At 39.1% G+C, this 26,850-nt stretch overlaps 1 protein-coding gene across 6 annotated transcripts in view; it reads right to left on the bottom strand.

The window, feature by feature from the left end:
* The window catches only part of RPGRIP1 (RPGR interacting protein 1), an 89,120-nt gene extending 62,652 nt beyond the window's left edge, over positions 1–26,468 (bottom strand). For all 6 annotated transcript variants that reach the window (XM_019430580.2, XM_019430581.2, XM_019430583.2 and 3 more), the window contains exons 1-3: positions 26,369–26,468; positions 20,096–20,215; positions 1,204–1,336 (exon numbers count right to left, since the gene is read on the bottom strand). In XM_019430580.2, coding sequence (XP_019286125.2) covers positions 1,204–1,336; positions 20,096–20,114 — 152 coding nt within the window. In that variant the 5' untranslated portion in view covers positions 20,115–20,215; positions 26,369–26,468. The remainder of the gene's footprint in view (positions 1–1,203; positions 1,337–20,095; positions 20,216–26,368) is intronic.
* Positions 26,469–26,850: the final 382 nt, after the last annotated feature.

Genomic DNA, 26,850 nt, shown 5'->3' with positions numbered 1-26,850 from the left:
GCAATATTTTTTGGCCTATGCAACCTTCTGCTTTCACCAGATTCTCAAGTTCTCTGCAATATAAAAGAATCTCTCACTCTGAAGAGTGTTGGCATACAATGGAAGCCTGTATCCTGTAGATTCTACATGCAGCTTTGAACCACTCCTGGGGATTACCAGTGAGAAAGCAAAAAGATGCTCTTGACATTGGGGAGTAGGTCTAACCTAACTAGTTCCCGGTGTTGTGTGAAGCTGGCCTGTTGTTCACAGCTAGGTCATGTTATTATCCTGTTGGACACAATCGCACACAACACCAACATCAGACAAGGCCACTGAGACCATGATAGAGTGATACTGAACAAGGCCACCGTATAATTTCATCTAAACACAAACACAAGGTCACTGTGCTGCACACAAAATACCAAACATTCTCCTTTCCTGGTTAATAAGTGAGTGCTATTCTAACCAATTACAGCTTTAGCTTCACTCTAGTCTACCTTCCCTGCAGATAATGATTAACTGAGATATCCAAATGCGGAGTTGTCCCTGCTTTCTAACGGTATCACATCTGGAGCAAACTCCTGTTACCCTTGGACCCTCCCACAAATAACCCAACTGAAGCTCAAATCCTGTAATAGATTTTTTTTCTAACACATTCTTACTGAAATGACTGTATCATCTATGGTGTGCATTTCTCTAGCTGCAGTGAATAATAAACCCAACTTGCTCAACTATAGGTGTGTTCCTGCTAGTCTTTGGCTGGAAGGCATTGACACCAATATCTTTAAAATATGTCCTAGAGATAAACTCTGAACTTTCAGAACTTCTATTCTTCCCATCTGTTAATCTATCCACACTCCATCTCAGATTCCTCTCCAGGTCTCATCCCAAGAGATGCCCTTTTGAAAGCCAATAACTTAAGGTTACCGTACACGGTATATTTCGGAGGGCTTTTTAGCACAGTTACTCACTAGTTGTGACTTTAGGCAAGTTACTTAACCTTTTTATGTTTTCTTTTCCTCTTAATAGTACCTCCTCCCTCATAGTATTAAATAAGTTAATTGCATTTATAATAAGTTAGTTAATATACATAAAGCACTTCTAATATGCCTGATACAGGAAATGATCAATATGATTTTTGGTTTTGTTTTGCAAATAAAAACCTCCTTCTCTGACTTGCCCCTGTTCCCCTTTGTTCCCCAGCTTAAGGAGAACACAAGGTACCTTTTGATCTCATCCTGTTGCTTCCAATAAAGCTCCTTCACCAACATGTGCTCTTCACGAAGACGAAACAAGCTGTCCTCCAATTCTTCCCGGCTCATTCTGCTCAGGGGTGGTTGAGTTTTTATATTCTTACCTAAAGTCCCAGAAAAGGGTAAAGAGAGATTATTTTTACGTGTAATTTTTTTTAATCCATCAGGTCTCTCATCACATTTTGTCTAGAGGGCTTCAATCTATCTGAGTTGTGTGTCTGAAAGGAAATTCAGGAAGTATATGAAATGTGTGCTAATGGACCTCTTTATCAGTCCATAGCATTCCTGGATATGGAATATCATTCCGTATTGTTTCAGCACAAGGTATGACTCAATCTCCTGTCTAGAAAGTACATTCTCTTTATAAAAACATCAAATTGGGCTGTCAGTCTACTTAATTTTTTTTTAATTTACTCTTCTATTTTTTCTACTACTAGATAATTTGGACATAGACAAAGACTGTGCCCACAACCATCTTCAAACCCTTACTAAGGAAATGGATAGAAACCTTTCTTGATTACCAAAGAGTCATCTAATTTGTTTTTGTGGTCTGGAGAAACCGTTCCCAAAGTTGCCTCCTTGAAATACAGCATCTGCTTGTTCTAAGCAGAGGAAACTAGAGCACACTTTTCAGTGTGTTGATGTTCACTGGCCCAGACTCAGCTCTTGATTGCATGGGAAAGAACCTAAAACTCCAGCACTCAAAATATAGCTCTTTCCCTGAAAGAGAGCGCTCAGAACTTCAGTCTCAGAACCACCTCAGCCACCACTATCCCCTCTCTGGTCTATCCTTTGGAAAAGGTAAGTTTTTTAAAAAACAGGTTTATTAAAGTATAGTTAGCATGTAATATGCTGAATATATTTAAAGTGTAAAATTTGGTCAATTTTGACAAGTGTTAGAACTGTGAAGGCTTCACAGTTAAGATAACAAACATATCCATGATAGCCAAGTTTCCTTGGCCCCTTTGTGACCCATTCCTCTCTACTCCATCCTAACCCCAATTCTACTTTAGTTCCCAGGAAACCACTGATATGTTTTATGTCACTATAGATTCAATTCTTTAGAATTTGATATAGATCAAATCATCCATTATGTACCCATTTTATTTTTTAGTTTTTGGGGGGCTGTTTTGACCTTTTTCACTCAGTATAATTATTTTGAGATTCATCCATGGTGTTTCTTATATCAATAGTTCCTTTTGGTTGCTGGTAGTATTTCACTGTACAGATACACCATAATTTATCCATTTGGTGGACATTTGAATTATTTCCAGGTTTTGGCTATTACAAATAGAGCAGCTATGAAAATATATCTATAAGTCTTTATATAGACATTTTTTAATTTCTCTCGGGCAAATATGTAGGAATGAAATAGCTGGGTCATAAGATAGGTGTATATTTAACTTTTTAAAAATCTGCCAAATTGTTCTCCAAATATGCATATCTCACAATATATAATATTACATATATCTTTATTATTTCTTGGAACCACTTGAAAGTAAGTTGTACACATCATGTCCATTACTTTTTTTTTTTAAGTTTATTTATTTTTGACAGAGACAGAGACAGTGTGAGCAGGGGAAGGGCAGAGAGAGGGGGAAGACAGAATCCCAAGCAGGCTCCATGCTGTTAGTACAGAGCCCAATGCAAGCCTTTAACTACTAAATTGTAAGATCATGACCTGAGCCAAAACCAAGAGTGGGACGCTTAATCAACTGAGCCACCCAGACACCTCTGTCCCATTACTTTTAAACATGTTATTGTATATTTCCTAAAAACAAGGACATAGCCATAGAATAATTCTCATTCCATTACTCCTACATTTATTAGTTGGAATTGTACTATAAGGGAAAGATCTCCCTTCAATAAATTTATTTATTACTTAACATATTTATATACATATTTATATAACCTCATGGATTATACATGTTATACAATCTCATGTTATACAATTATAACATATTTATACACTTTCATGGATTCCTATTTTAGTCAATGGGTTATAATCCATTGATACCATACACTTTTCCCCCAGAATTTATTATTTTTTTATTAAAAATTATTTTTAATGTTTATTTATTTTTGAGAGAGACAGAGCATGAGCAGGAGAGGGGCAGAGAAAGAGGGAGACACAGAATCTGAAGCAGACTCCAGGGTCTGAGCTGTCAGCACAGAGCCTGGCACGGGGTTTGAATTCACGAACCATGAGATCATGACCTGAACTGAAGTAGGATGGTCAACCAACTGAGCCACCCAGGCACCTCTAATTTTTATTTCTTTTTAGAGAGAGAGAGCATACAAGCAGGGGAGGGACAGAGAAAGAGAGAGAGAGAGAATCCCAAGGAGGCTTTATGCCCAGCGTGTGGAGCCCAGTGTGGAGCTTGATCTCATGACTATGAGATCATGACCTGAGCCAAAATCAAGAGTTGGAGGCTTAACTGACTGAGCCACCCAGGCATCCCTATCATTATTCATCTTCACGCTCAAACTGTCCCAGATTCAGCCAGTGTGAGCCCTTCCAGCTGGTTCTGGTGTCCTTTTAAAATATCTTCATGGGGGGCACCTGGGTGGTTCAGTCGGTTAAGTGTCTGACTTCTGCTCAGGTCATGTTATCACAGTCTGTGAGTTCGAGCCCCGCATCAGGCTCTGTGCTGACAGCTCGGAGCCTGGAGCCTGCTTTGGATTCTGTGTCTCCCTCTCTCTCTGCTCCTCCCCTGCTCATGCTCTGTCTCTGTCTCAAAAACAAATAAAAACATTTTTTGGGGCGCCTGGATGGCTCAGTCGGTTAGGCGTCCGACTTCAGCTCAGGTCATGATCTCGTGGTCCGTGAGTTCGAGCCCCGCTCGGGCTCTGGGCTGATGGCTCAGAGCCTGGAGCCTGCTTCCGATTCTGGGTCTCCCTCTCTCTCTGCCCCTCCCCCATTCATGCTCTCTCTCTGTCTCAAAAATAAATAAATGTTAGGGGCGCCTGGGTGGCTCAGTCGGTTAAGCATCCGACTTCGGCTCAGGTCATGATCTCACGGTCTGTGAGTTCGAGCCTCGCGTCGGGCTCTGTGCTGACAGCTTGGAGCCTGGAGCCTGCTTCCGATTCTGTGTCTCCCTCTCTCTCTGCCCCTCCCCTGCTCATGCTCTGTCTCTCTCTGTCTCAAAAATAAATAAAACATAATTTATTAAATAAAAATAAATAAATAAATAAATAAACGTTAAAGATTTTAAAATAAAAATAAATAAAAACATTTTTTAAAAATTAAAAAAAATAAAATATCTTCATGGGAGCACTTCTTGATCTCAGGGTGTGAGTTCAAGCCCAATGTTCGGCATGGAGCCAACTTAAAAAAAAAAAAAAGACAAAAAAACCTATCGGGGGGACCTGGCTGTCTCAGTTGGTAGAACATGTGACTCTTGATCCTGGGTCTTGAGTTCAAGCCCCACATTGGGTGTAGAGATTACTTAAAAACAAACAAACAAACAAACAAACCAAAAACTAAGATCTGGGTGACATGAAAAGATATTCAACATCACTAATAATCAGGGAAATGCAAATTAAAGCCACAATGAGATATATCACCTTATATCTGTCAGAATGGCTAGTATCAAAAAGACAAGAAATATCAAATGTTGGTGTAGATGTGGAGAAAAAGGAACCCTCATGCAACGTTGGTGGGAACACAAATTGATGTAGACACTGTGGAAAACAGTATGGAGTTATCTCAAAAAATTAAAAATAGAATTACCATATGATCCAGTAATTCAGCTACTGGGTATTTACCATAAAAAAACCAAAAACACTAGTTTCAAAAGATATATGCACTTCTTATGTTTACTTCAGCATTATTTAGAATAGCCAAGATATGGGAACAATGCAGGGAGCCTGGGTAGCTCAGTCGGTTAAGTGTCCAACTCTTGATTTTGGCTCAGGTCATGATCCCAGGGTCATGGAATTGAGCCCCACATTGGGCTCTGTGCTGAGCGTGGAGCACACCGAGGATTCTTTCTCTCTCTCCCTCTGCCCCTTTTCCTAGCTCTAAAATTAAAAATAATAATAATAAGGAAACAACCCAAGATAGATGAATGGATAAAGGAGATGTGGTATGTATATAGGGGTGCCTGGGTGGCTCAGTCGGTTGACTGTCCAACTTCAGCTCAGGTCATGATCTTGTGGTTCATGAGTTCAGGCCCCATGTCGGGGCTCTGTGCTGACAGCTCAGAGCCTGGAGCCTGCTTTGAATTCTGTGTCTCTTCCTCTCTCTGCCCCTCCCTGTCTTGTGCTCTGTCTTTGTCTCTGTCTCTCTCTCAAAAAGAAATAAACATTAAAAAAAAAAAGATATGATATATACGTTGGAATATTACTCAGCCATAAAAATAAGATCTTGCCATTTGTAACAACTTGGATGAGCCTAGAAGGTATTATTAATGACATAAGTCAGGTAAAGACAAATACAATATGATTTTACTTATATGAGCAATCCAAAAAAAAAAAAAAAAAGCAGTAACAAACCCATAAATACAAAGAACCAACTGGTGAGTGGAAGGGGTAGAAGGATGGGCAAAATGGAGGAAGGAGAGTGGGAGTTATGGAATGAATAAGTCACAGGGATGAAAGGTACAACATAGGGAATACAGTGAATGGTGTTGAATAGTGACAGATGGTAGCTACACTTGTAATGAGCACAGATAGTGTAAGTAAAGAGATCATGAATCACTATGCTGTACACCTAAAACTAATGAAACATTGTATGTCAACTATACTTCAATTAAAAAAAAAGTTTCTCAGGGCACCTGGGTGGCTCAGTCAGTTGAGTGTCCGACTTTGGCTCAGGTTATGATCTCACGGTTTGTGAGTTCAAGACCCATGTTGGGCTCTGTTCTGACAGCTCAGAGCCTTGGGCCTGCTTTGGATTCTGTGTCTCCTTTCTCTCTCTACCCCTCCCCTGCTTGTGCACACACTCTCTCTCTCTCTCTCTCAGAAATAAACATTAAAAATTTTTTTAAAAAGTTTTTTTTCCTCCAAAGTATCTAAAATAAATTCAATATTGCTTAGAATGGAGGGAATAAAATAGATATAACTTCCAAACCAATGAACTTACAAAATAATGCAGCTGATTGCTAGGCCACTTAGCTTAATAGAAAAGAAAGTATGGTCACTAGGAAGAAAAAAATTTGTTAATGTTTATTTATTTTGAGAGAGAGTGTGTGTGAGCAAGAGAGGGGAAGAGAGGGAGAGAGAGAGAATCCCAAGCAGGCTCTACACTGTCAGCACAGAGCCCAATGTGGAGCTCAATCCCATGACACTGGGATCATGACCTGAGCCGAAAACAAGAGTAGGACACTTAATTCACTGAGCCACCCAGGAGCCCCCAAGGAAGACAATTTTTAACATGACCATAAGCCTTTATGAAAATCTACATTTATAACAAGCACGTTACTTCATTTACTTTTAACTATTACATAAATAACAGGAATAAAATTGGACACAGTTTGTAATAAAACTTATAAAAGTTTCTTTTTCCACAAAATCAATATGTAAATCCTTCATTCTGGCACCTTCTTCTGAATAAACATTAAGTTATTTTGGCTCTTTGGTCATGTGGATGGCCTCAAAATTGACTAGACTCTCTAGGTGGTTAATTCCTGCACAGGGTTTTCAGTCACTAATACTATGACTTTTCTGACTTTGAAAATTATTTCAGTCAGTTCGCATTTCAGTTCATGGAAGAGTTAAAGGTTTGAGAAGCACAAAATCCCCAGTTGTGCACTGCTAAAGAGCATTATGAACAAATAGATTTTTCCCTTATTAAAATATTATGATCCATTTAGCATCAGTAACTGAACAAGCTCTAGACATCTCTCATCTAGACATCTTTGTTACCTCCTGGCTTGACTAGGTCCTTTTTTTTTTTTTTTTTTTAATTGAACATGTTTTATTGCTAATGTCTTACACAAATGAAAACCCAACCCAAAATTTATTGGATGTAGTTAAACACAGAGCTAATGGGTAAATTTATAGCTGTAAATGTCTGCATTCAAAAAGAAGATCTCAAATCAAACCTTGAGAAATTAGAAAAAGAAGAGGAAGCTAAACCCAAAGCAAGCAGAAGGAAGGAAAAAACAAAGAGTAGAGCAAGTATAAATCAAACAAGAAGCAGAAAAATAGTGAAAATTAATAAAACAAATATTGGTTCTTGGAGAGATAAACAAAGTTAACAAAACTTTAGCTAGACTGACCAAGATTTAAGAGAGAAGACTCAAATTGCTAAAATCAGGAATGAACAAAGTGACATCATACTAACTTAAAGAATGAAAAGAACTATATGGAAATACTACAAACAATTGTATGTCAACAAATTAGATAACACAGGTGCAGAGGACAGTTTCCTAGAAAGACACAAATTACTAAAATTGACTCAAGAGGAAACAGAAAACCTGAACAGACATATGAGACTGAATTTTTAATAAAAAACATTCCACCAAGAAAATCTCAAGCCCAGATGACTTCACTGATGAATTCTACCAAATATTTAAAGAAGAGTTAACATCAATCCTTCACAAAGCCTTCCAAAAAATAGAACAAGCAACACTTCCCAACTTATTACGTGAGTTTGAAACCAAAGACATCACAAGAAAGAAAACATAGATCAGTATCTCTTAAAACCACAGACACAAAATCCTCAACAAAAAAATATCAAACTGAATCAACCAACACATAAAAAGTCTTTTAACCAGGGGCACCTGGGTTGCTCAGTCAGTTGAACATGTGGCTCAGGTCATGATCTCATGGTGTCTGAGTTTGAGTCCCACATCAGGCTCATTGCTGTCAGCATGGAGCCCAATTCAGATGCTCTGTTCACCCCTCTCCCAGCCCCTCCCCGACTTCTGCTCTCTCTCTTTCAAAAATAAATAAAACATTAAAAAACAAAAAATGGCTGTTAATCATACCAAAAAGAATTTATCCCAGGAATACAGCTTGGTTTAAAATATGAAAAATCAATCTAATATGCCATATTAATATACTAAAAGACAAAACGACATCATATCAATGGTCACAGAAAAAAAATTGACAAATCCAACATCCTTTCATGATAAAAACATTCAATCAACTACTAATAGAAAGAAACTTCCTCAAACTGATAAGGGCCATCTACAAAAGACTCAGGGCTAAAATCATGCTTAACAGATCTAAAGCTTGTCCCAATGGACAAGGATGTCCATTCTTGCCACTTTATTTAACATTTTACTGGAGGTTCTATCCATGGAAATTAGGCATGAAAAAGAAAATACACCTAAATTAGAAAAGACAAAGTAAAACTATGTGTATTAACAGATAACATGATGATGTATATAGAAAATCCTAAGGAATCCACTAAAAAAAAAAAAGTTATTAGATGGGCACCTGGCTGGCTCAGTTGAATAAGCCTCCAATTCCGGATTTTTGGCTCAGGTCATGATCTCACAGTTTGTGAGATTGAGCCCTGCCTTGGGCTCACAGTGTGGAGCCTGCTTGGGATTCTCTCTCTCTCTCCCTCCCTCTCTCTCTGCTCCTCCTCTGCTCATATGTGCACTCTCTCTGTCTCTCTGTGTCTCTCAAAATAAATAAACTTAAAAAAAAACTACTAGAAGTAATATACGAGGTGAGTAAAGTTTTCAGGTGTAGGATCAATGCACAAGATTAATGATATTCCTATCTACTAAACAATCTGAAGACTAAATTAAGATAACAAATCAATTTACAATAGCATAAAAAAATAAATGGGGATAAATGTAACAGGTATAAAATTTGTACACTGAAATATATAAAACATCATTTAAAGGAATTAAAAATGTTTAAATAATTAGGAAGACATCCCGTGTTCATGGATTTAAAGACCTAATATTGATAAGATGGCAATATTTCCACAATTCATGTACAAATTAATGCAGTCCCTATCAAAATCCCAGTTTGCTTTTTTTTCCCCCCCAGACATTGACGAGCTGATCCTAAAGTTCATATGGAAATTCAAGGAATACAGAATAGCTAAAATAACCTTGAAAAAGAACAAAGCTGTAGGATTCACACATCCTGATTTCAAAACTTACTACAAAGCTATAAGAATCAAGACAGCACAGGGGCACCTGGGTGGCTCAGTCAGTTAAGCATCTGACTTAGGCTCAGGTCGTGATCTCATGGTTCGTGAATTCAAGCCCTGCATTGGACTCTGTGCTGACAGCTCAGAGCCTGGAGCCTGCTTTGGATTCTGTGTGTCCCTCTTTCTCTCTGTCCCCCACCACTCCTGCCAGCCTGTTTGTTCTTTCTCTTTCTCTCTCTCTCTCTCAAAAATAAACAAACATTAAAAAATTGGATAAAGGATCTGAGGAGACATTCTTCCAAAGAAGCTAAACAAGTGAATGATAAATACATGAAAGATGTTCAGTGCGATTATTCATTAGGGAAGTGTAAATCAAAACCACAAAAGAATAAATTTTTAAAAACAACCTAAGAGGGGTGCCTGGATGGCTCAGTTGGCTAAGTGTCTGATTCTTGGTTTGGGCTCAGGTCATGATATTGCAGTCCCTGAGATCAAGCCCTGCATCAGGCTCTGTGCTGACAGTGTGGAGCCTGCTTGGGATTCTCTCCCTCCCCTACTTGCACTGTCTCTATCTCTCTCAAAATCAATAAATAAGCATTAAAACACACACACACACACACACACACACACACACACACACACACACACACACGAGATCACTTCAATAACAAGTGAGGATATGAAAAAATTGGAACTTTCATACATTGTTGGTAGGAACATAAAAGGGTACAACTGTTTTAAAAATAGTTTGGCAATTCTTCAAAACGTTAAACATAGAGCTACCATATGACCTAGCAATTCCACTTCTGGGTATATAAGAAAAATGAAAACATGTCCACCCAAAAATTTGTACACAAATGTTCATAGCAGCATTATTCATAACAGCCCCCAAGTGAAAATAATCCAAATGTTCATCAACCTATGAATATATAAACAAATGTGGTATGCCCATAAAATGAAATATTATTATGCAACAAAAAGGAATGGAGGTATTGATAAATGCTATAACATGGATGAACTTTGGAAACATGCTAAGTGAAAGAAGCCAGACACACAAAAAATATATGATTTCTTCTACACAAAATGTCCAGACCAGGCAAATGGATAGAGACTGAAAGCAGATGAGTGATTATGAGAGGCAGGCTGTGGGGACATGGGGACAGGGTTTCTTTTTTTTTAAGTTTATTTTGAGAAAGAGAGAGAGTACACAAGCACACAGGGGAGGAGCAGGGAGAGAGGGAGAGAGAGAATTCCAAGCAGGCCCTGTGCTGTTAGTGCAAAGCCTGAAGTGGGGCTTGAATTCATGAACTGTGAGACCATGATCTGAGCTGAAATCAAGAGTCTGACATAACCGCCTGAGCCACCCAGGTGCCCCAATAAAGGGTTTCTTTTTGGGGTAATTAAATGTTCTAAAATTAGTGGGTATGAATTCAAAACTATCAATATAGTAAAAATTACTGAATTGTACAATTTGAAAGAGTGAATTTTATGGCATGTAAATTATATCCCAATAAAACTGTAATGTGTAATACATACAACATACATTATATATGTATGATTATAAAAATGTTAATATATACATCTCACATATATAAATGAGGAAATAAATAGTTTGAAGAATAATGAAGTGTACACATACATACTAGCTGAAGAAACAGAACATTACTAATACACTAAGAACCCTCTGTAAGTTCCCACACATCCTATTCCCTTCTTCCCCCAGAGGTGACTATTATCATGAAGGCTATATCATTAGTAACTGCTGTATATTTCTTTTTTAATTAATTTTTTAATGTTTATGTTTATAAGGTTTATTTAATGTTTATTTATGTTTATAATAAATGTTTATTTATTTAATGTTTTTTAATATTTATTTTCAAAGAGAGAGAGAGAGAGAGAAAGAGCAAGCACATGGGCAAGGGAGGGACAGAGACAAAGAATCCCAAGCAGGCTCTAAACTGGCAGATGCAGGGCTCAATCTCATGACTGTAAGATCATGACCTGAGCTGAAATCAAGAGTTGGATGCTTAACTGACTAAGCCACCCAGGCACACATGCCTTACATATCTTTATAATTTTATAAAGGAAATTAGAGCCACGGGGCCAGCCTGGTGGGCCATAGATGCATGATTGTGAATTGGGAGAGATAAAATGGGCAACGTAGGCTTGGGTGGGAGGGATCCCCTTCTGTGAAGAGACAAAGGGAAGAGAAAGACAGGCTGGGGAAGTGTAGGACAGTATCTGGACAAGTGAAGAACCACAGACCAGGATGGACAAAGATCCAATCTCTAACTGCCGGGCTTTCTCCAGACTGGGGCCGGCTGCCCTGTTTGCACACCTGGGGAGGAAGGGAGCCAGCCCTGGGCTCAGTAACTAGTCCAGAGGAGTGGCCCGCAGTGGGGGAAAGCAATCCCCTCCTTGGAGTGCTGTAGGAAGAAGGTATATAACCTTTCAAAGTACAAAGACTGCCGGCGCCACCAGCCAGAGGCCATATATCTGCAGCGCAGAGCAGCACTTCCCCAGAACTAGGGCGCACAGAGCAGGACTCTTTAAGACATTGAGGTTTGAATCCCAGCTGAGCGCCAGGGAGGTGTGGGAGTGGGCGGAGCAAGACAAACTGCCTCATTCGCACCCCTGGCACTAGGAGGACGGCCTTAACACAGTGGCTTGGGACACCCGGTCCGTGGAGGAGAGACTTGGGTGTCGCTATTTTACTCCCCATCACCAACAAGGTGGGGCCTCAAGGAATGGACAGTGGGCCCACAGTGGAGGCAGACCCGCTTACACCAAACCACGCCCCTCCACGCCTGGTAATTGCGAATCTACTGGAGCAGGATTGATGATGACCAACCAGACAGCCCCTCCTCCAGGCCAGTGGTTTTACCAGTTCCAAGGCACCCAGCGGTTTTACATTTCCTGATTTAATTCTTGGACAATTCTTATTATATATACACATTTTTCTTTACCTTTCTTTCCTCCTTCTTATTTCTTCCCTCCTCTAGTCTGGTTATTCTGGTTGTTGGTTTGTTTAAGCAGACATATTTAATCTATTCTCTTTATACCTGTTCTGTATCTCCTTCTTTAATTCTCCGCTGCCCCCTCTCTCTGGATTAAGCTGTATAGTTTCTCTGCTGGATCAATTTTCTTTTCTTTTCTTTTTCCCTGCCCCTATCATTTCTCTCTTTGTATGGGAAAAGGCCTCTTCCATTAACAATGCTCCCACCCATTGTTTTGCTGTAGCTGGTGTTTTGGGGTTTTTTTTCTGTTTTTGTTTGTTTTCTTTTCCAGGGCTACTTCAACAGCAAGTCAAAGCGAACTGGTGGAGGGTCCAAAACAACACTACAAGTAAAGAGATAAAGGAACCAGAGTCACAACGACACAGAGCAAGTAACACACTCCGATAAACACCTAGTGAAAGGCCACACCTTAGACAATGTATGACCCCTCTTTAATATAGTAGTGCTTGCAGGTACAGGACACATAACAAGCTTTTAAAACACATAAGGGACAGAAAACTAGCCAAAATGACAAAATGGAAGAATTCTCATCAAAAGAAATTCCAGGAAGAAATGATAGCTAAATAATTGTTCAAAACAGATATAAACAATATAACTGAACAAGATTTTAGAATAATAGTCATAAGATTAATTGCTGGGCTTGAAAAAATCATAGAAGACAGCAGAGAATCTATTGCTACAGAGATCAAGGAACTAAAAATTAGTCATGGTGAATTAAAAAAATTTTTTTTTTAATGTTTATTTACTTTTGACAGAGAGAGCATGAGCAGGGGAGGGGCAGAGAGAGAGGGAAACACAGAATCGAAAGCAGGCTCCAGGCTCTGAGCTGCCAGCACAGAGCCCGACACAGGGCTCGAACTCACAGACCGCGAGATCATGACCTGAGCCGAAGTCAGACGCTCAACCGACTGAGCCACCCAGGTGCCCCAGTCATGATGAATTTAAAAATGTTGTCAATGAGGTGCAAAGTAAACTAGAGGTGGTGACAGTGAGGATTAAAGAGGAAAAAGAGAAAATAAGTGAAACAAAAGATAAAATTATGGAAAAAGAGGAAGCTGAGAAAAAGAGATAAAAAAATTCTGGAACATGAGGGGAGAATCAGAGAACTAAGTGATTCAATGAAATGTAATAATACCCACATCTTAGGAGTTTCAGAAGAAGAAGAGAGAGAGAAAGGGGCGGAAGGTGTACTTGAACAAATCATAGCTGAGAACTTCCCCAATCTGGGGAAGGAAACAGACATTGATATCTGCGAGGCACAGAGAACTCCCTTCAGACATAATAGGAATCATGCTTCTGCATGACATATCATAGTGAAACTGGTAAAATACAAATATAAAGGGAGAATTCTGAAAGCAGCTAGGAACAAATGGGCCTTAATCTACAAGGACAGACACATAAGGGTGGTAAGCAGACCTATCTACTGAAACTTGGCAGGCCAGAAGGGAGTGGCAGGAAAAATTCAATGTGCTGAATAGGAAAAATATGTAGCCAAGAATCTTTTATCCAACAAGCCTGTCATTCAAAATAGAAGGAGAGATAAAGATTTTCCCAGACAAAAACTGAAGGAGTTCATCACCACTAAACCAGCCCTACAAGAGATCCTAATGGGGGCTCTGTGGGTGGAATGTTGCAAAGACCACAAATGACCAGAGACATCACTACAAGCATGAAGCCTACAGATAACACAATGACTCTAAATCCACATCTTTCAATAATAACATCAAATGTAAATGAACTAAATGCTCCAATAAAAAGACACAGGGTATCAGAATGGACAAAAAACAAGACCCATCTATTTGCTCTCTACAAGAGGCCTATTTTAGACCTGAGGACACCTTCAGATTGAAAGTGAGGGGATGGAGAACCATCTATCATGCTACTGGAAGTCAAAAGAAAGCTAGAGTAGCCATACTTATATCGGATAAACTAGATTTTAAACTAAAGTCTGTAACAAGAGATGAAGAAAGGCATTATAGCATAATTATGGAGTCTATCTTTCAAGAAGAGCTAATAATTATAAATGTTTATGCACCCAATTCGGTGGCACCCAAATATATAAAACAATTAATCACACACATAAGCAGTCTTATTAGTAAGAATGTGGTAATTGCCGGAGACTTTAATACTCCATTTACAACAATAGATAATCTACACAGAAAATCAATAAGGAAACAATGGCCCTGAATGATACACTGGACCAGATGGACTTGATAGATATATTAAGAGCTTTTCATCCTAAAGCAGCAGAATACACATTCTTCTTGAGTGCACATGGAACATTCTCCAAGATATATCACATACTGGGTCACAAAACAGCCCTCAATAAATATAAAAGAATTGAGATTATGCCATGCACATTTTCAGATCACAGTGCAATGAAACTTGAAGTCAACCACAGGGAAAAATTTGGAAAACCTCCAAATGCATGGAGGTTAAAGAACATCCTACTAAAGAATGAATGGGTCAACCAGGCAATTAAAGAAGAAATTAAAAAATACATAGAAACAAATGAAAATGAAAACACAACAGTCCAAACCCTTTGGGATGCAGCAAAGGCAGTCCTAAGAGGAAAATACATTGCAACCCAGGCCTATTTCAAGAAACAAGAAAAATCCCAAATCCAAAGTCTAATAGTACACCTAAAGGAACTAGAAGCAGAACAACAAAGAAACCCCAAGACCAGCAGAAGAAGAGAAATAATAAAGATCAGAGCAGGAATAAACAATATAGAAAAAAAAAACAACAATAGTGGATCAGATCAATGAAACTAAGAGCTGTGTTTTGAAAAAATAAACAAAATTGATAAACCTCTAGCCAGGCTTCTCAAAAAGAAAAGAGAGAGGACCCAAATAGATAAATCACGAAAATTGAATTATTACAACAAATCCCTCAGAAATACAAGCAATTATCAGGGAATACTATGAAAAATTATATGCCAACAAAATGGACAACCTGGAAGTAATGGAAAAATTCCTAAACACCCACACACTTCCAAAACTCAAATAGTAAAAAATAGAAAATTTGAACAGACCCATAACTAATGAAGAAGAAATTGAATCAGTTATCAAAAATCTCCCAACAAATAAGAGTCCTGGACCAGATGGCTTCCCTGGGGAATTCTACCTGACATTTAAAGAGATAAATGTCTGGTAGATAATACCTTTCCTTCTCAAGCTGTTCCAAAAAATAGAAAGGGAAGGAAAATGTCCAGACTCGTTCTATGAAGCCAGCATTACTTTGATTTCCAAACCAGACAGAGACCCAGCAAAAAAAAAGAGAACTACAGACCAATATCCCTGATGAGTATGGGTGCAAAAATTCTCAACAAGATACTAGCAAATCGAATTCAACAGCATATAAAAAGAATTATTCACCGTGATCAAGTGGGATTCATTCCTGGGCTGCAGGGCTGGTTCAGTTTTCACAAATCAATCAGTGTGATACATCACATTAATAAAAGAAAGGATAAGAACCATATGATCCTGTCAGTAGACACAGAAAAAGCATTTAGCAAAATACAGCATCCTTTCTTAATAAAAACCCTCAAGAAAGTTGGGATAGAAGGAACATACCTAAACATCATAAAAGTCATATATGAAAAGCCCACAGCTAATATCATCCTCAGTGGGGAAAACTGAGAGCTTCCCCCCCAGATCAGGAACATGACAGGGATGTCCGCTGTCACCACTGTTGTTTAACATAGTTTTGGAAGTCCTAGCGTCAGCAATCAGACAACAAAATGAAATAAAAGGCATCAAAATTGGCAAAGAAGAAGTCAAACTTTCACTTTTCATGGACGACATGATATTCTAGATGGAAAACCCAAAAGACTCCACCAACAGGCTGCTAGAACTGATCCATGGATTCAGCAAAGTCGCAGGGTTCAAAATCAATGTACAGAAATTGGTTGCATTTCTATACACCAATAATGAAGCAACAGAAAAAGAAATCAAGAAATTGATCCCATTTACAATTGCACCAAGAACCATAAAATACCTAGGAATAAACCTAACCAAAGATGTAAAAGACCTGTATGCTGAAAACTATAGAAAACTTATGAAAGAAACTGAAGAAGATACAAAGAAATGGAAAAACATTCCATGCTCATGGATTTGAAGAATAAGTATTGTTAAAATGTCAATACTACCCAAAGCGATCTACACATTCAATGGAATCCCAATCAAAATTGTACCAGCATTCTTCTCAAAGCTAGAACAAGCAATCCTAAAATTTGTATGGAACCACAAAAGATCCCAAATAGCCAAAGTAATGTTGAAAAAGAAAACCAAAGTGTGAGGCATCACAATCCCAGACTTTTGTCTCTACTACAAAGCTGTAATCATCAAGACAGCATGGTATTGGCACAAAAACAGACACATAGACCAATGGAATAGAATAGAAAACATAGAATTAGACCCACAAATTTATGGCCAAGTAATCTTTGACAAAGCAGGAAAGAGTATCCAATGGAAAAAAGACAGTCTCTTTAGCAAATTGTGCTGGGAGAACTGGACAGCAACATGCAGAACAATGAAACTAGACCACTTTCTTACATCATACACAAAAATAAACTCAAAATGGATTAAAGACCTAAATGTGAGACAGGATACCATCAAAACCCTAGAGAAGAAAGCAGGTGACAACTTCTTTGACCTCAGCTGCAGCAATTTCTTGCCTGACACATCTCCAAAGGCAAAAGAATTAAAAGCAAAAATGAACTATTGGGACCTCATCAAGATACACATCTTCTGAACTGCAAAGGAAACAATCAACAAAACTAAAAGGCAACTGACGGAATGGGAAAAGGTATTTGCAAATGACATATCAGACAAAGGGCTAGAATCCAAAATCTATAAAGAACTCACCAACCTCCACGCCTGAAAAACAAATAATCCAGTGAAGAAATGGGCAAAAGATATGAATAGACACTTTTCCAAAGAAGACATCCAGTTGGCCAACAGATACATGAAAAGATGCTCAACATCACTCATGATCAGGGAAATACAAATCAAAATCACACTGAGATACCACCTCACGCCAGTCAGAGTGGCTAAAATGAACAAATCAGGAGACTATAGATGCTGGTGAGGATGTGGAGAAACAGGAACACTCTTGCGTTGCTGGTGGGAATGCAAACTGGTGCAGCCTCTCTGGAAAACAGTGTGGAGGTTCCCCCAAAAATTAAAAATAGAGCTATCCTATAACCCAGCAATAGCACTACTAGGAATTTATCCAAAGGATACAGGAGTGCTGATGCATAGGGGCACATGTACCCCAATGTTTACAGCAGCACTTTCAACAATAGACAAAATATGGAAAGAGCCTAAATGTCCATCAACTGATGAATGTGGCTTATATATACAAAGGAATACTACTTGGCAAGGAGAAAGAATGAAATCATGCCATTTGTAGCAACATGGATAGAGCTGGAAGGTATTATACTAAGTGAAATAAGTCAGTCAGATAAAGAGAGAGATCATATGTTTTCACTCATATGTGGATCTTGAGAAACAACAAAACCATGGGAGAGGGAAGGGGGAAAATAGTTACAAACAGAGAGGGAAGGAGGCAAACCATAAGAGACTCTTAAATACTGAGAACTGAGGGTGGATGGGGGGTGGGGGAGAGGGGAAGATGGGTGATGGGCATTGAGGAGGGCACTTGTTGGGATGAGCACTGTGTGTTTTATATAAGCGATGAACACGAGAATCTACCCCCAAAAACCAAGAGCACACTTTGCACACTGTATATTAGCCAATTTGACAATAAATTATATTAAAAAATAAATAAAATAAATATGGAGAACAAACTGAGGGTTACTGGAGGCGTTGTGGGAGGGGGGATGGGATAAATGGGTAAGGGGCACTAAGGAATCTACTCCTGAAATCGTTGTACTATACGCTAATTTGGATGTAAATTAAAAAAAAACAAAATGAGGGTTGATGGGGGGTAGGAGGGAGGGGAGGGTGCGTGATGGGTATTGAGGAGGGCACCTTTTGGGATGAGCACTGGGTGTTGTATGGAAACCAATTTGACAATAAATTTCATATATTGAAAAAAATAAAATAAAACCATTTCCAAGGCAAAAAAAAATTAAAAGGAAAGAAAGTTAAAATTAATAAATAAATAAAAATTTGGAAAAAAAATAAAAGTGGCACAAACAGGAAAAAAAAGAAAGTGAGACTTTTATTATACACATATGTATATTATACATATATATTATACATACATTATACATATGTGTGTTATACATATGTATACACATTATACATATATACATATTTTATTATACATATACATATTTTATTACACATATACGTATATATACATACACAAGGTGCACGGGCATGTGTGCATGCATACATACATACGTACAATGTATACATATATATACACATACATACGATGTACATATATATATCTTTATTTATTCTTTAGAGAGAGACAGGGCGTGAGCAGGGGAGGGGCAGAGAGAGAGGGAGACACAGAATCCGAAGCAGGCTCCAGGCTCTGAGCGATCAGCCCAGAGCCCGACGTGGGGCTCAAACCCACAAAGAGCAAGATCATGACCTGAGCTGAAGTTGGACGCTCAACCAACTGAGCCACCCAGGCACCCAAAGACTTATTTTATTATAAAAAATACATTTGTTATTTCATTTTATGAATGCATATCAATGTATATTCATTTTCTGAACTATGGACATTCATGTTGTTTCCATTTTTTTGTCTTATGAATAACACTGCTATGAACATTCTGGTATAGGTCTCCTGGTACACATATGCAAAATTTTCTGCAAATTTTTTATCCAGAAGTAAAGTCTTACGTTCAACTTTACTAGATAATGCCAAGCTTTCATCCAAAGTGACTGCATCATTCATACACCCATGGCAGTGGGTAAAGTGCCCTACCTTTGAAAAAAAAAAATTTTTTTTAAGCTGTCTTTCTTTCGAGAGAGACAGAGACAGCACGAGTGGGGAAGGAGCAGAGAGAGATGGGGAGAGAGTGAATCCCAAGCAGGTGCCATGTTGTCAATGCAGAGACTGATGTGGGGCTTGAACTCACGAATTGTGAGATCATGACCTGAGCTGAAACCAAGAGTCAGACACTTAACCAACTGAGCCACCCAGGCACCCCTTTTTCTTAATGTTTATTTATTTATCTTGAGAAAGACAGTGAGAGCATGAGTAAGGGAGGGGTAGAGACAGGGAGAGACAAAAAATCCCAAGCAGGCTCCACGCTGTCAGCGTAGAGCCCAATGAGGGGCTTGATCCCACAAACCACACCAACCATAAGATCATGACCTAAGCTGAAATCAAGAGTCAGACACTTAACTGACTGAGGTGCCCCTGAAAATTTTTTATAGAAGTAAAATCAAGTGAAAATAAAATCAATAGTAGCTATGATTAAGATTGAGGGGTGGGAGAGTAGGAACAAAGTTAACAAAAATATCTTAAGGTGTGTGTGTAAGCTCTTGTGGGCTGCGCTATTTCATCTCAAGTCGCCCACCTCTGCTCAGTGAGACTGAAGGACTAATTACATGGATAGAGGAATGAAACCATTCATTTGTTCTCAGCTTTTGTTGTGGTGGCATTTAGCTTTACCTCCTAAATCCACACAGTAAAACTTTTATTATAAGAATTAAGGAATAAAATTTTAAGAAGATTGAGGAAAAGAGTTAAGAGCAAAGCAGTCACTATGAAGGCTAGCCAGCTGCCCCACAATGACAGACTGAACATTGTTTTAACTCTAAAAGGTTTCCATCTTCAGGCACTGAATTTACCTTTTGATGCTGGTACCATCAGAGGTGTCCGTCTATGTCTGTACTAGGTCCTTTGATGTATTGTCCTCAGGAGATATGATGTCGTATCAGTTCCCAAGATATAGGACATCCCACAGGACACTGAAATAAAGGAAAAGTCCAGTCAATTATATGCAACTTTAGGATGTCTTCTGTAGGCTGTACTTAGGTTGTAGGAGGAATTTATCAACATCTTCATGATGGTACAAGACACACTAGCATTTTGCGGGGATGGTGTTGACCACTCTTTACTAAAGAGTAAGACTAAGTGGTGCCTGGCTGTTTCAGTCAGTAGAGCATGTGGCTCTTGATCTCAGGGTTGTGAGTTCAAGCCCCACATTGGGAATAGAGATTACTTAAAATAAGATAAAATGAAAAAAATACTTTGGGGTGCCTGGCTTGCTCAGTTGGTAAAGCATGCAACTATTGACCTCAGGGTTGTGAATTCAAGCCCCATGTTGGGTATGGAGTATATTAAAAAAAAAAAAAAGAGTAAGATTAAGCATTCAGTAATAATGATGTTACTTACTTAAAATGAAATCAATTTTTCTGATTATAGAATTGATGCATATCATTTAGGGTCATTTTTTTAAGTGTCTGCTCATCCTGCAAGCCAATGATCATTGCTTTCTCTAAGAAATAAGCCTCTGACCCCGGCCTCCTGACTCCATTTATAGGGATTGACCCTCCAGTAACCAGTTTATACTCTATGATCCAGTACCCATTGTCACTGTTCATTGGACTAGGGGTAGACAACTGACCAAACTGGGCCAATCAGATTCTCTTTCTCAGGTGGTTGGAAATGGGACCAAGAGAGTTAAATTAGCCTCTTTGGATGGCTAGAACTATTATGTCAACTTGCAAGTTCTGGTATAGCCATATTCTGCTCTGTAGCCTGAGACATAGCATGAGTGGGGGAGGGGCAGAGAGAGAGGGAGACCCAGAATTCCAAGCAGGCTCCAGGCTCTGAGCTGTCAGCACAGAGCCTGACGCAGGGCCAGAACTCACGGACTGCAAGATCATGACCTGAGCCGAAGTCTGATGCTCAACTGACTGAGCCACCCAGGTGCCCCCAGAGTGACCTTTATAAAACAATCCAGGTCATAGCATTTCCTGATTAAAATTCCCTAATGGATTTACCTTACAATTAAAATAAAATCTAAACTCCTTACCATGGCTGACACAGCCCTCCACTATCTGACCATCTTCCTATTTCTCAGATCCATACCTTGAACATGACCTCCTCTAGCAAACCACACTCCTGGACACTGGCCTCCCCTCTGCTCCCACAACTGTCCAGCTCCTTGCCCTAAGCCCTCTGTACTTTAGAGTAATGCTCTTTCCCTTGCTCTTTACATGGCTGTTTCCATCTCATCCTTTAGTCTCTCAGCATCTTTTCCTCTGCCAAGAGGACTTTCTATGACCTTCATAACTAAAGTGAGCACTTCCTCAGTTATAGTCTGTTGTGTGTCCCTGTTTATTTCCCTTGTAACACTTACCATACTCAAAACTACCTCCATCTTTTATATTTATTATCTGTCTCCTCTCACTAAAATAGGAGGACGTTGAAGGCAGAAAATTGGTTTATTTTGTTTACCTCTATTTCCCAGTGCTCAAATAGCTCCTGGAACATAGAACGTTTCTAATAAATATATGTTGAATAAATGAATAGATGAATGAGTAAACAGATCAAGAAAGAGAATGACACTGAGCGGCTGAGATAAGTCAAAAAGTCCTGGAAGCTTTCTGTTCTTGATTCTAGTCTTTTACAAGGCCAGTCTCTGTTCTTGCTCTTAGGTTCTGGAGGAGAGTCCAATGTCCTGTACAAAAAATACCCACTTTTTGCTGAAGCTAGCTTGACTTGTCAACTAAAGAGGCTTGTTACAAGCTTACTTTGAACAGAGAATTGTAATAGAGAAATTCTGTCACTGGGAGAGAATATTGATATTTGTTGATCTACTTTCCAAACAATTTAACTTGAACTGGATCATTCATATTCCATTCTGTAATGTTTCATTTTTTTAAAACCATAATAAGTGGAGAACATTTTTCTAATGACATATTTTTAAATGAATCTATACAGATTTTATAGCATGCCTATTTTAAAGAAACTAAACAATCACCCAAAAGTTGATGTGTTTTCACAAGTTAGACAATAATCCTAAGATCAGGACAGAATGGAAGCAATCAAGGAAACCATTTTGTTTTAAAGTAAATCTCACATTTAAGTAGCTTTTCAAGTTTGCTAAATTATCTCGTCTTCCCAGCCTCCTATTGTAGAGAAGTAACATGAAGGAAAAGGTGAGGTGACTGCATTAGAGCCCTTGTTCTCTGGACCTAAAGCCATTTGCAAAAATATAACTGTAGTGGAAGATGAAATGCTGTAGTTCTTGGGGCGACTGGGTGGCTCAGTCGGTTAAGCGGCCGACTTTGGCTCAGGTCATGATCTCGCGGTCCGTGAGTTCAAGCCCCATGTCGGGCTCTGTGCTGACAGCTCAGAGCCTGGAGCCTGTTTCAGATTCTGTGTCTCCCTCTCGCTGACCCTCCCCTGTTCATGCTCTGTCTCTCTCTGTCTCAAAAATAAATAAAAACGTTAAAAAAATTTTTTAAAAAATAAAAAAATTTAAAAAAATAATAAAAAAAAGAAATGCTGTAGTTCTTTACTGAGTTCAGAGAAGACTGTCCTCATTTATGATCATTCCAAAATACACCACCAAAGACTTATAGCATGGTGGATCAACTGAAAAGTACCAAAATTAAAGTAAAAGAAGCTCCAATAAAGAAACACGGGTTCTCAGAATGCAGTAAAGAAAACCCAGGAGAGATGGTCAGTAGAGGTGTGATTAAAGGAACATCCAAACCCAATGAAGTCACCAGAGTTAATCTCTCAGGAAAAATGGATTGGAGAGGAGATGTAAGTAAGGAGGGTTTATCAGTTGTTTGAACCCAATGGAATGAAAAACTAAAAGAATTCCCTTGAAGTAATATTCAGAATTGCAGTGCACTGGGACAAAGGTAGGGTGAGGGAGAACAAAGAATAACCCTTTAACAGTGATAGATGCATGAAGCCAGCTCGATGACGCCAGCAATTAAAATTAAACAGCCAGCTCCTCTACCTCTGATTTTATCCTCACCTCTGATTAAATTTGGAGGGAATGAACTGTAAATAGTGGCTATAATCAAAAGTGTAAGAATAAGAAAGACATGGATTCACATCTGTCCTTTATGTGTGACCAGGGACAAGTTAGTTAACCTCTTTCCTTAGCTTCCTTATCTATAAAACAGGGATGAAATACTAAACTCATGTGGTTACAAGGATCCACGAAGATGATACCTATAAAAAGGGAAGCATAATGGTTGGCATTTAGTACAGGTTCCGAATTAGTAAAATGCTAGCCATTTTGTTGTGTCCACTGAACTAATCTCTGGCCAATTGGTAAGTGCACATTGTATTTATCTGTATATGTTAATGATTTATATGATGGTATATGTAATTTTCTTGCGTGTTGACTAATAGGAGTCAGTTTTCTATAGGGCTTATATATCATGTCTCTCCTCACTAGTCCATAAGCTCTTTTGAGGACACCGCTGTATACAGAGTACTTAATACAGTGCCTGGTACATGCAAATGTATAATAATTTTTCAGCAGATATTATGACATTGGATTATAGCAGAAATTATTTCCCTTTCTGAAATTGTTTTTAATAATTTCACGAAGTTTTGTATTAATTCCCTTCCATACTCAAGAACATAGTGAAGTGAAAGCCACAGTGGTGTCTCCCACTTGAGTAGGAGAGGGGAGGGATAAGAAAAATTCAAAAATCAAGTGAAAAATCTGCTCCAAGGAAAAAAATAATCTGCTCAAAGGAATGCCAATATCATTTCAGTAGCAATAGGAAAAGATGCTGCAAAAACATTCCCCTCTTTTAAAAATTAATGCATTAACTAGGCCTACATGACAAAATATAGAAGTAGGATTTTAACTAGTTCAAATTGAATATGGATTGGGAATCCAAGTCTTCTCACATTATAAGGGACTAACTTTAGCAGGCCCCAAATAGTCAAGTCCCTGAAATGGGGGCTGCAGTTGGGCTCCTTTGAGTTGAAAGTCTGGAGGAAGGAAGAGACAAATTATGAAAATACCTTTATTTAAGTTTATTTATTTAAGTAATCCCTACACCAGGGGCGCATGGGTGGCTTAGTCGGTTAAGCATCTGACTTTGGCTCAGGTCATGATCTCATGGTTTGTGGGTTTGAGCCCCATGTCAGGTTCTGTGCTGACAGCTCAGAGCCTGGAGCCTGCTTCGGATTCTGTGTCTCCCTCTCTCTCTCTGCCCCTTCCCTACTTGCATTCTGTCTCTCTCTCTCTCTCTCTCTCTCTCTCTCAAAAATAAACATTAAAAAAAATGTTTAAGTAATCCCTACATCCAATGTGGGGCTTGAACTCACAATCCTGATACCAAGAGCCACATGCTCCTCTGACTGAGCCAGCCAGTGCCCCAATAGACTTTTATTTATTTTTTAATATTTATTTATTTTGAGAGAGAGAGAGAGAGCATGCATGCAAGAGCGGGAGAGACAGAAAAAGAGAGAATCCCGAGCCCAACTTGGAGCTCGATCTCACACACTGTGAGATGATGACCTGAGCTGAAATCAAGAGTTGGATGTTGGGGCACCTGGGTGGCTCAGTCAGTTAAGCGTCCAACTTCAGCTCAGGTCATGATCTCATGGTTTGTGAGTTCCAGCCCCACATCAGGCCCTGTGCTGACAGCTCCGAGCCTGGAGCCTGCTTCAGATTCTGTGTCTCCCTTTCTCTCTCCCCCTCCCCCACTCACACTTTGTCTCTCAAAAAGGAATAAATGTTTAAAAAAAATTTTAAAAAAAGAGTTGGATGCATAACCGACTGAGCCACATAGTCTCCACCACCTCCACAGACTCTTAAATACAATATTTTTACAGTGAGTGAGAGAACTCAGGAGGAGCTGATCTTTTACGTAAGAGGATAGAAACAAATGAGATGTGTAAGTATTGTGAAAGAAACTTGGAACAGAGATAAAGGGAGAAATGTACAGGCTCTGTAACTGTAGCATTTGTTGTATGAGTGCTCAGAAAAGATAACCAGAATTCCTGGAATTTGGATTGAACTTAATTTGACAAGTATTACCGTGTGCCCATTTTGTGTAGTTGCTACAGGGAGAAGAAAAATTGAGCTCTTGCTCTTAGGAGATGAATAATTGAGACAAAAAATGAGAAAAGTACACACTTAACTAAGGCAAAATATAAAAAGTCAATCAGAAGAACAAAGCAAAATGAGAATGTAAAGAAGATTGAGATTCCCATTTACTTGAAGGATCAGATAAAGCTTTGTGGAATGGGGATTGTTGGTGTCTGGGAGAGATTTTGGCAGGTAGAGATAGAGTATCCGACACACAGAGGGCACTCTGAATAGTGTCAGGGGCGAGCAAAGAGCAGGGTGGTCTTGGACAGTAGTGGGTAGCTGTGCTGAGCTGGAGAAAGAGAGCTGTGGGAATTTAAGTGAAAGGAGGCATAGTTTGGAAGACCTTGCATAGAAGTCAGAGGAGTTTTATTCATTCTGCAGACATTTGGCAGCAATTATATATTTTGAGCACAAGAGCAGTAGGGTTAGAGCTGTGGCAGAGCTTTAGGAAGATTTCTCTGGTATTAGTGACTTAGTGAGACTGGCAGAGGGGAGGAAAGGGATACTGCTGTGGTTCAGACAAGTGGCCTTGAAATAGGAAGGAGGATGGCAGGGGGATGGAAGAGTGGGATGGATCACAAAGACACTGAGGGAGGAGAAAGAAAAGTCTTGCCAACTAGTTAGATGTGGAATGGAGTCAAGAGGGTGATAGGATTAAAGATGACGTAGTGACATGATGCCTGCATGCCTGGGAGACTGGCAGGATAATATCCAATGAATAAACTTATTTTACTGTTCTCAAAACTACACTAGGCAAAGAAATGGGAGACTATGTGTATTACATATAAACTTACAGTTCTTGGGCGCCTGAGTGGCTCAGTCAGTTAAGCATTCGACTTCAGCTCAGGTCATAATCTCACAGTCTGTGGGTTTGAGCCCCACATCGGGCTCTGTGCTGACAGCTCAGAGCCTGGAGCCTGCTTTGGATTCTGTGTTTCCCTCTCTCTCTCTGCCCCTCCCTTGCTCACACTCTGTCTCTGTCTGTCTCTCTCTCTCAAAAATAAATAAACATTAAAAAAAATTTTTTTTAACTTACAGTTCTTGCTTCCTCCAGAGAGTTCACTCCAAATTCTTTTCTGACTGTTCTGGTGTCCTCTGGTCCTCTAGAATCCTCTTGTCCTCCTGGCTCGTTAAGAGAGGAATTAATACAGTTCTGTTCAGCTATTAAGATATTAACCCTTTGTAGAACAGAGCTTGAAGGCTGTGCTTTTTCTCTATGCATGCTGTAGCTGAAGAAAGTATAGCTACCAGATTCTTTAACGTACCAGTTTCTCAACTAAAACCAAAACTGAAAACATTTATCTGATTTGAGATTAAACAGAAATTTGTTGGTATTGGGAAAATGATCTTTAAATCTCTTCCTAAAGGGCAACCGCAGTGGGAGAATTTCTGAATCCCTGAGATCTCTTTGAAGAGAACAAACCCTGCTCCATTGGTGGAATCAGTATCTGCTCAATCCACATATGCCATAAAGTAAAAGAATGTATATCTCCCATTTCAGTGTGATGATAGTTTCCA

Source organism: Panthera pardus, unplaced genomic scaffold (genome assembly GCF_024362965.1).
Source record: "Panthera pardus isolate Hobbes unplaced genomic scaffold, ASM2436296v1 HiC_scaffold_24, whole genome shotgun sequence".
NCBI lineage: Eukaryota > Metazoa > Chordata > Mammalia > Carnivora > Felidae > Panthera > Panthera pardus.
Note: the sequence above shows the minus strand (reverse complement) of the source record. Positions and strands in the feature narration are given on the sequence as shown.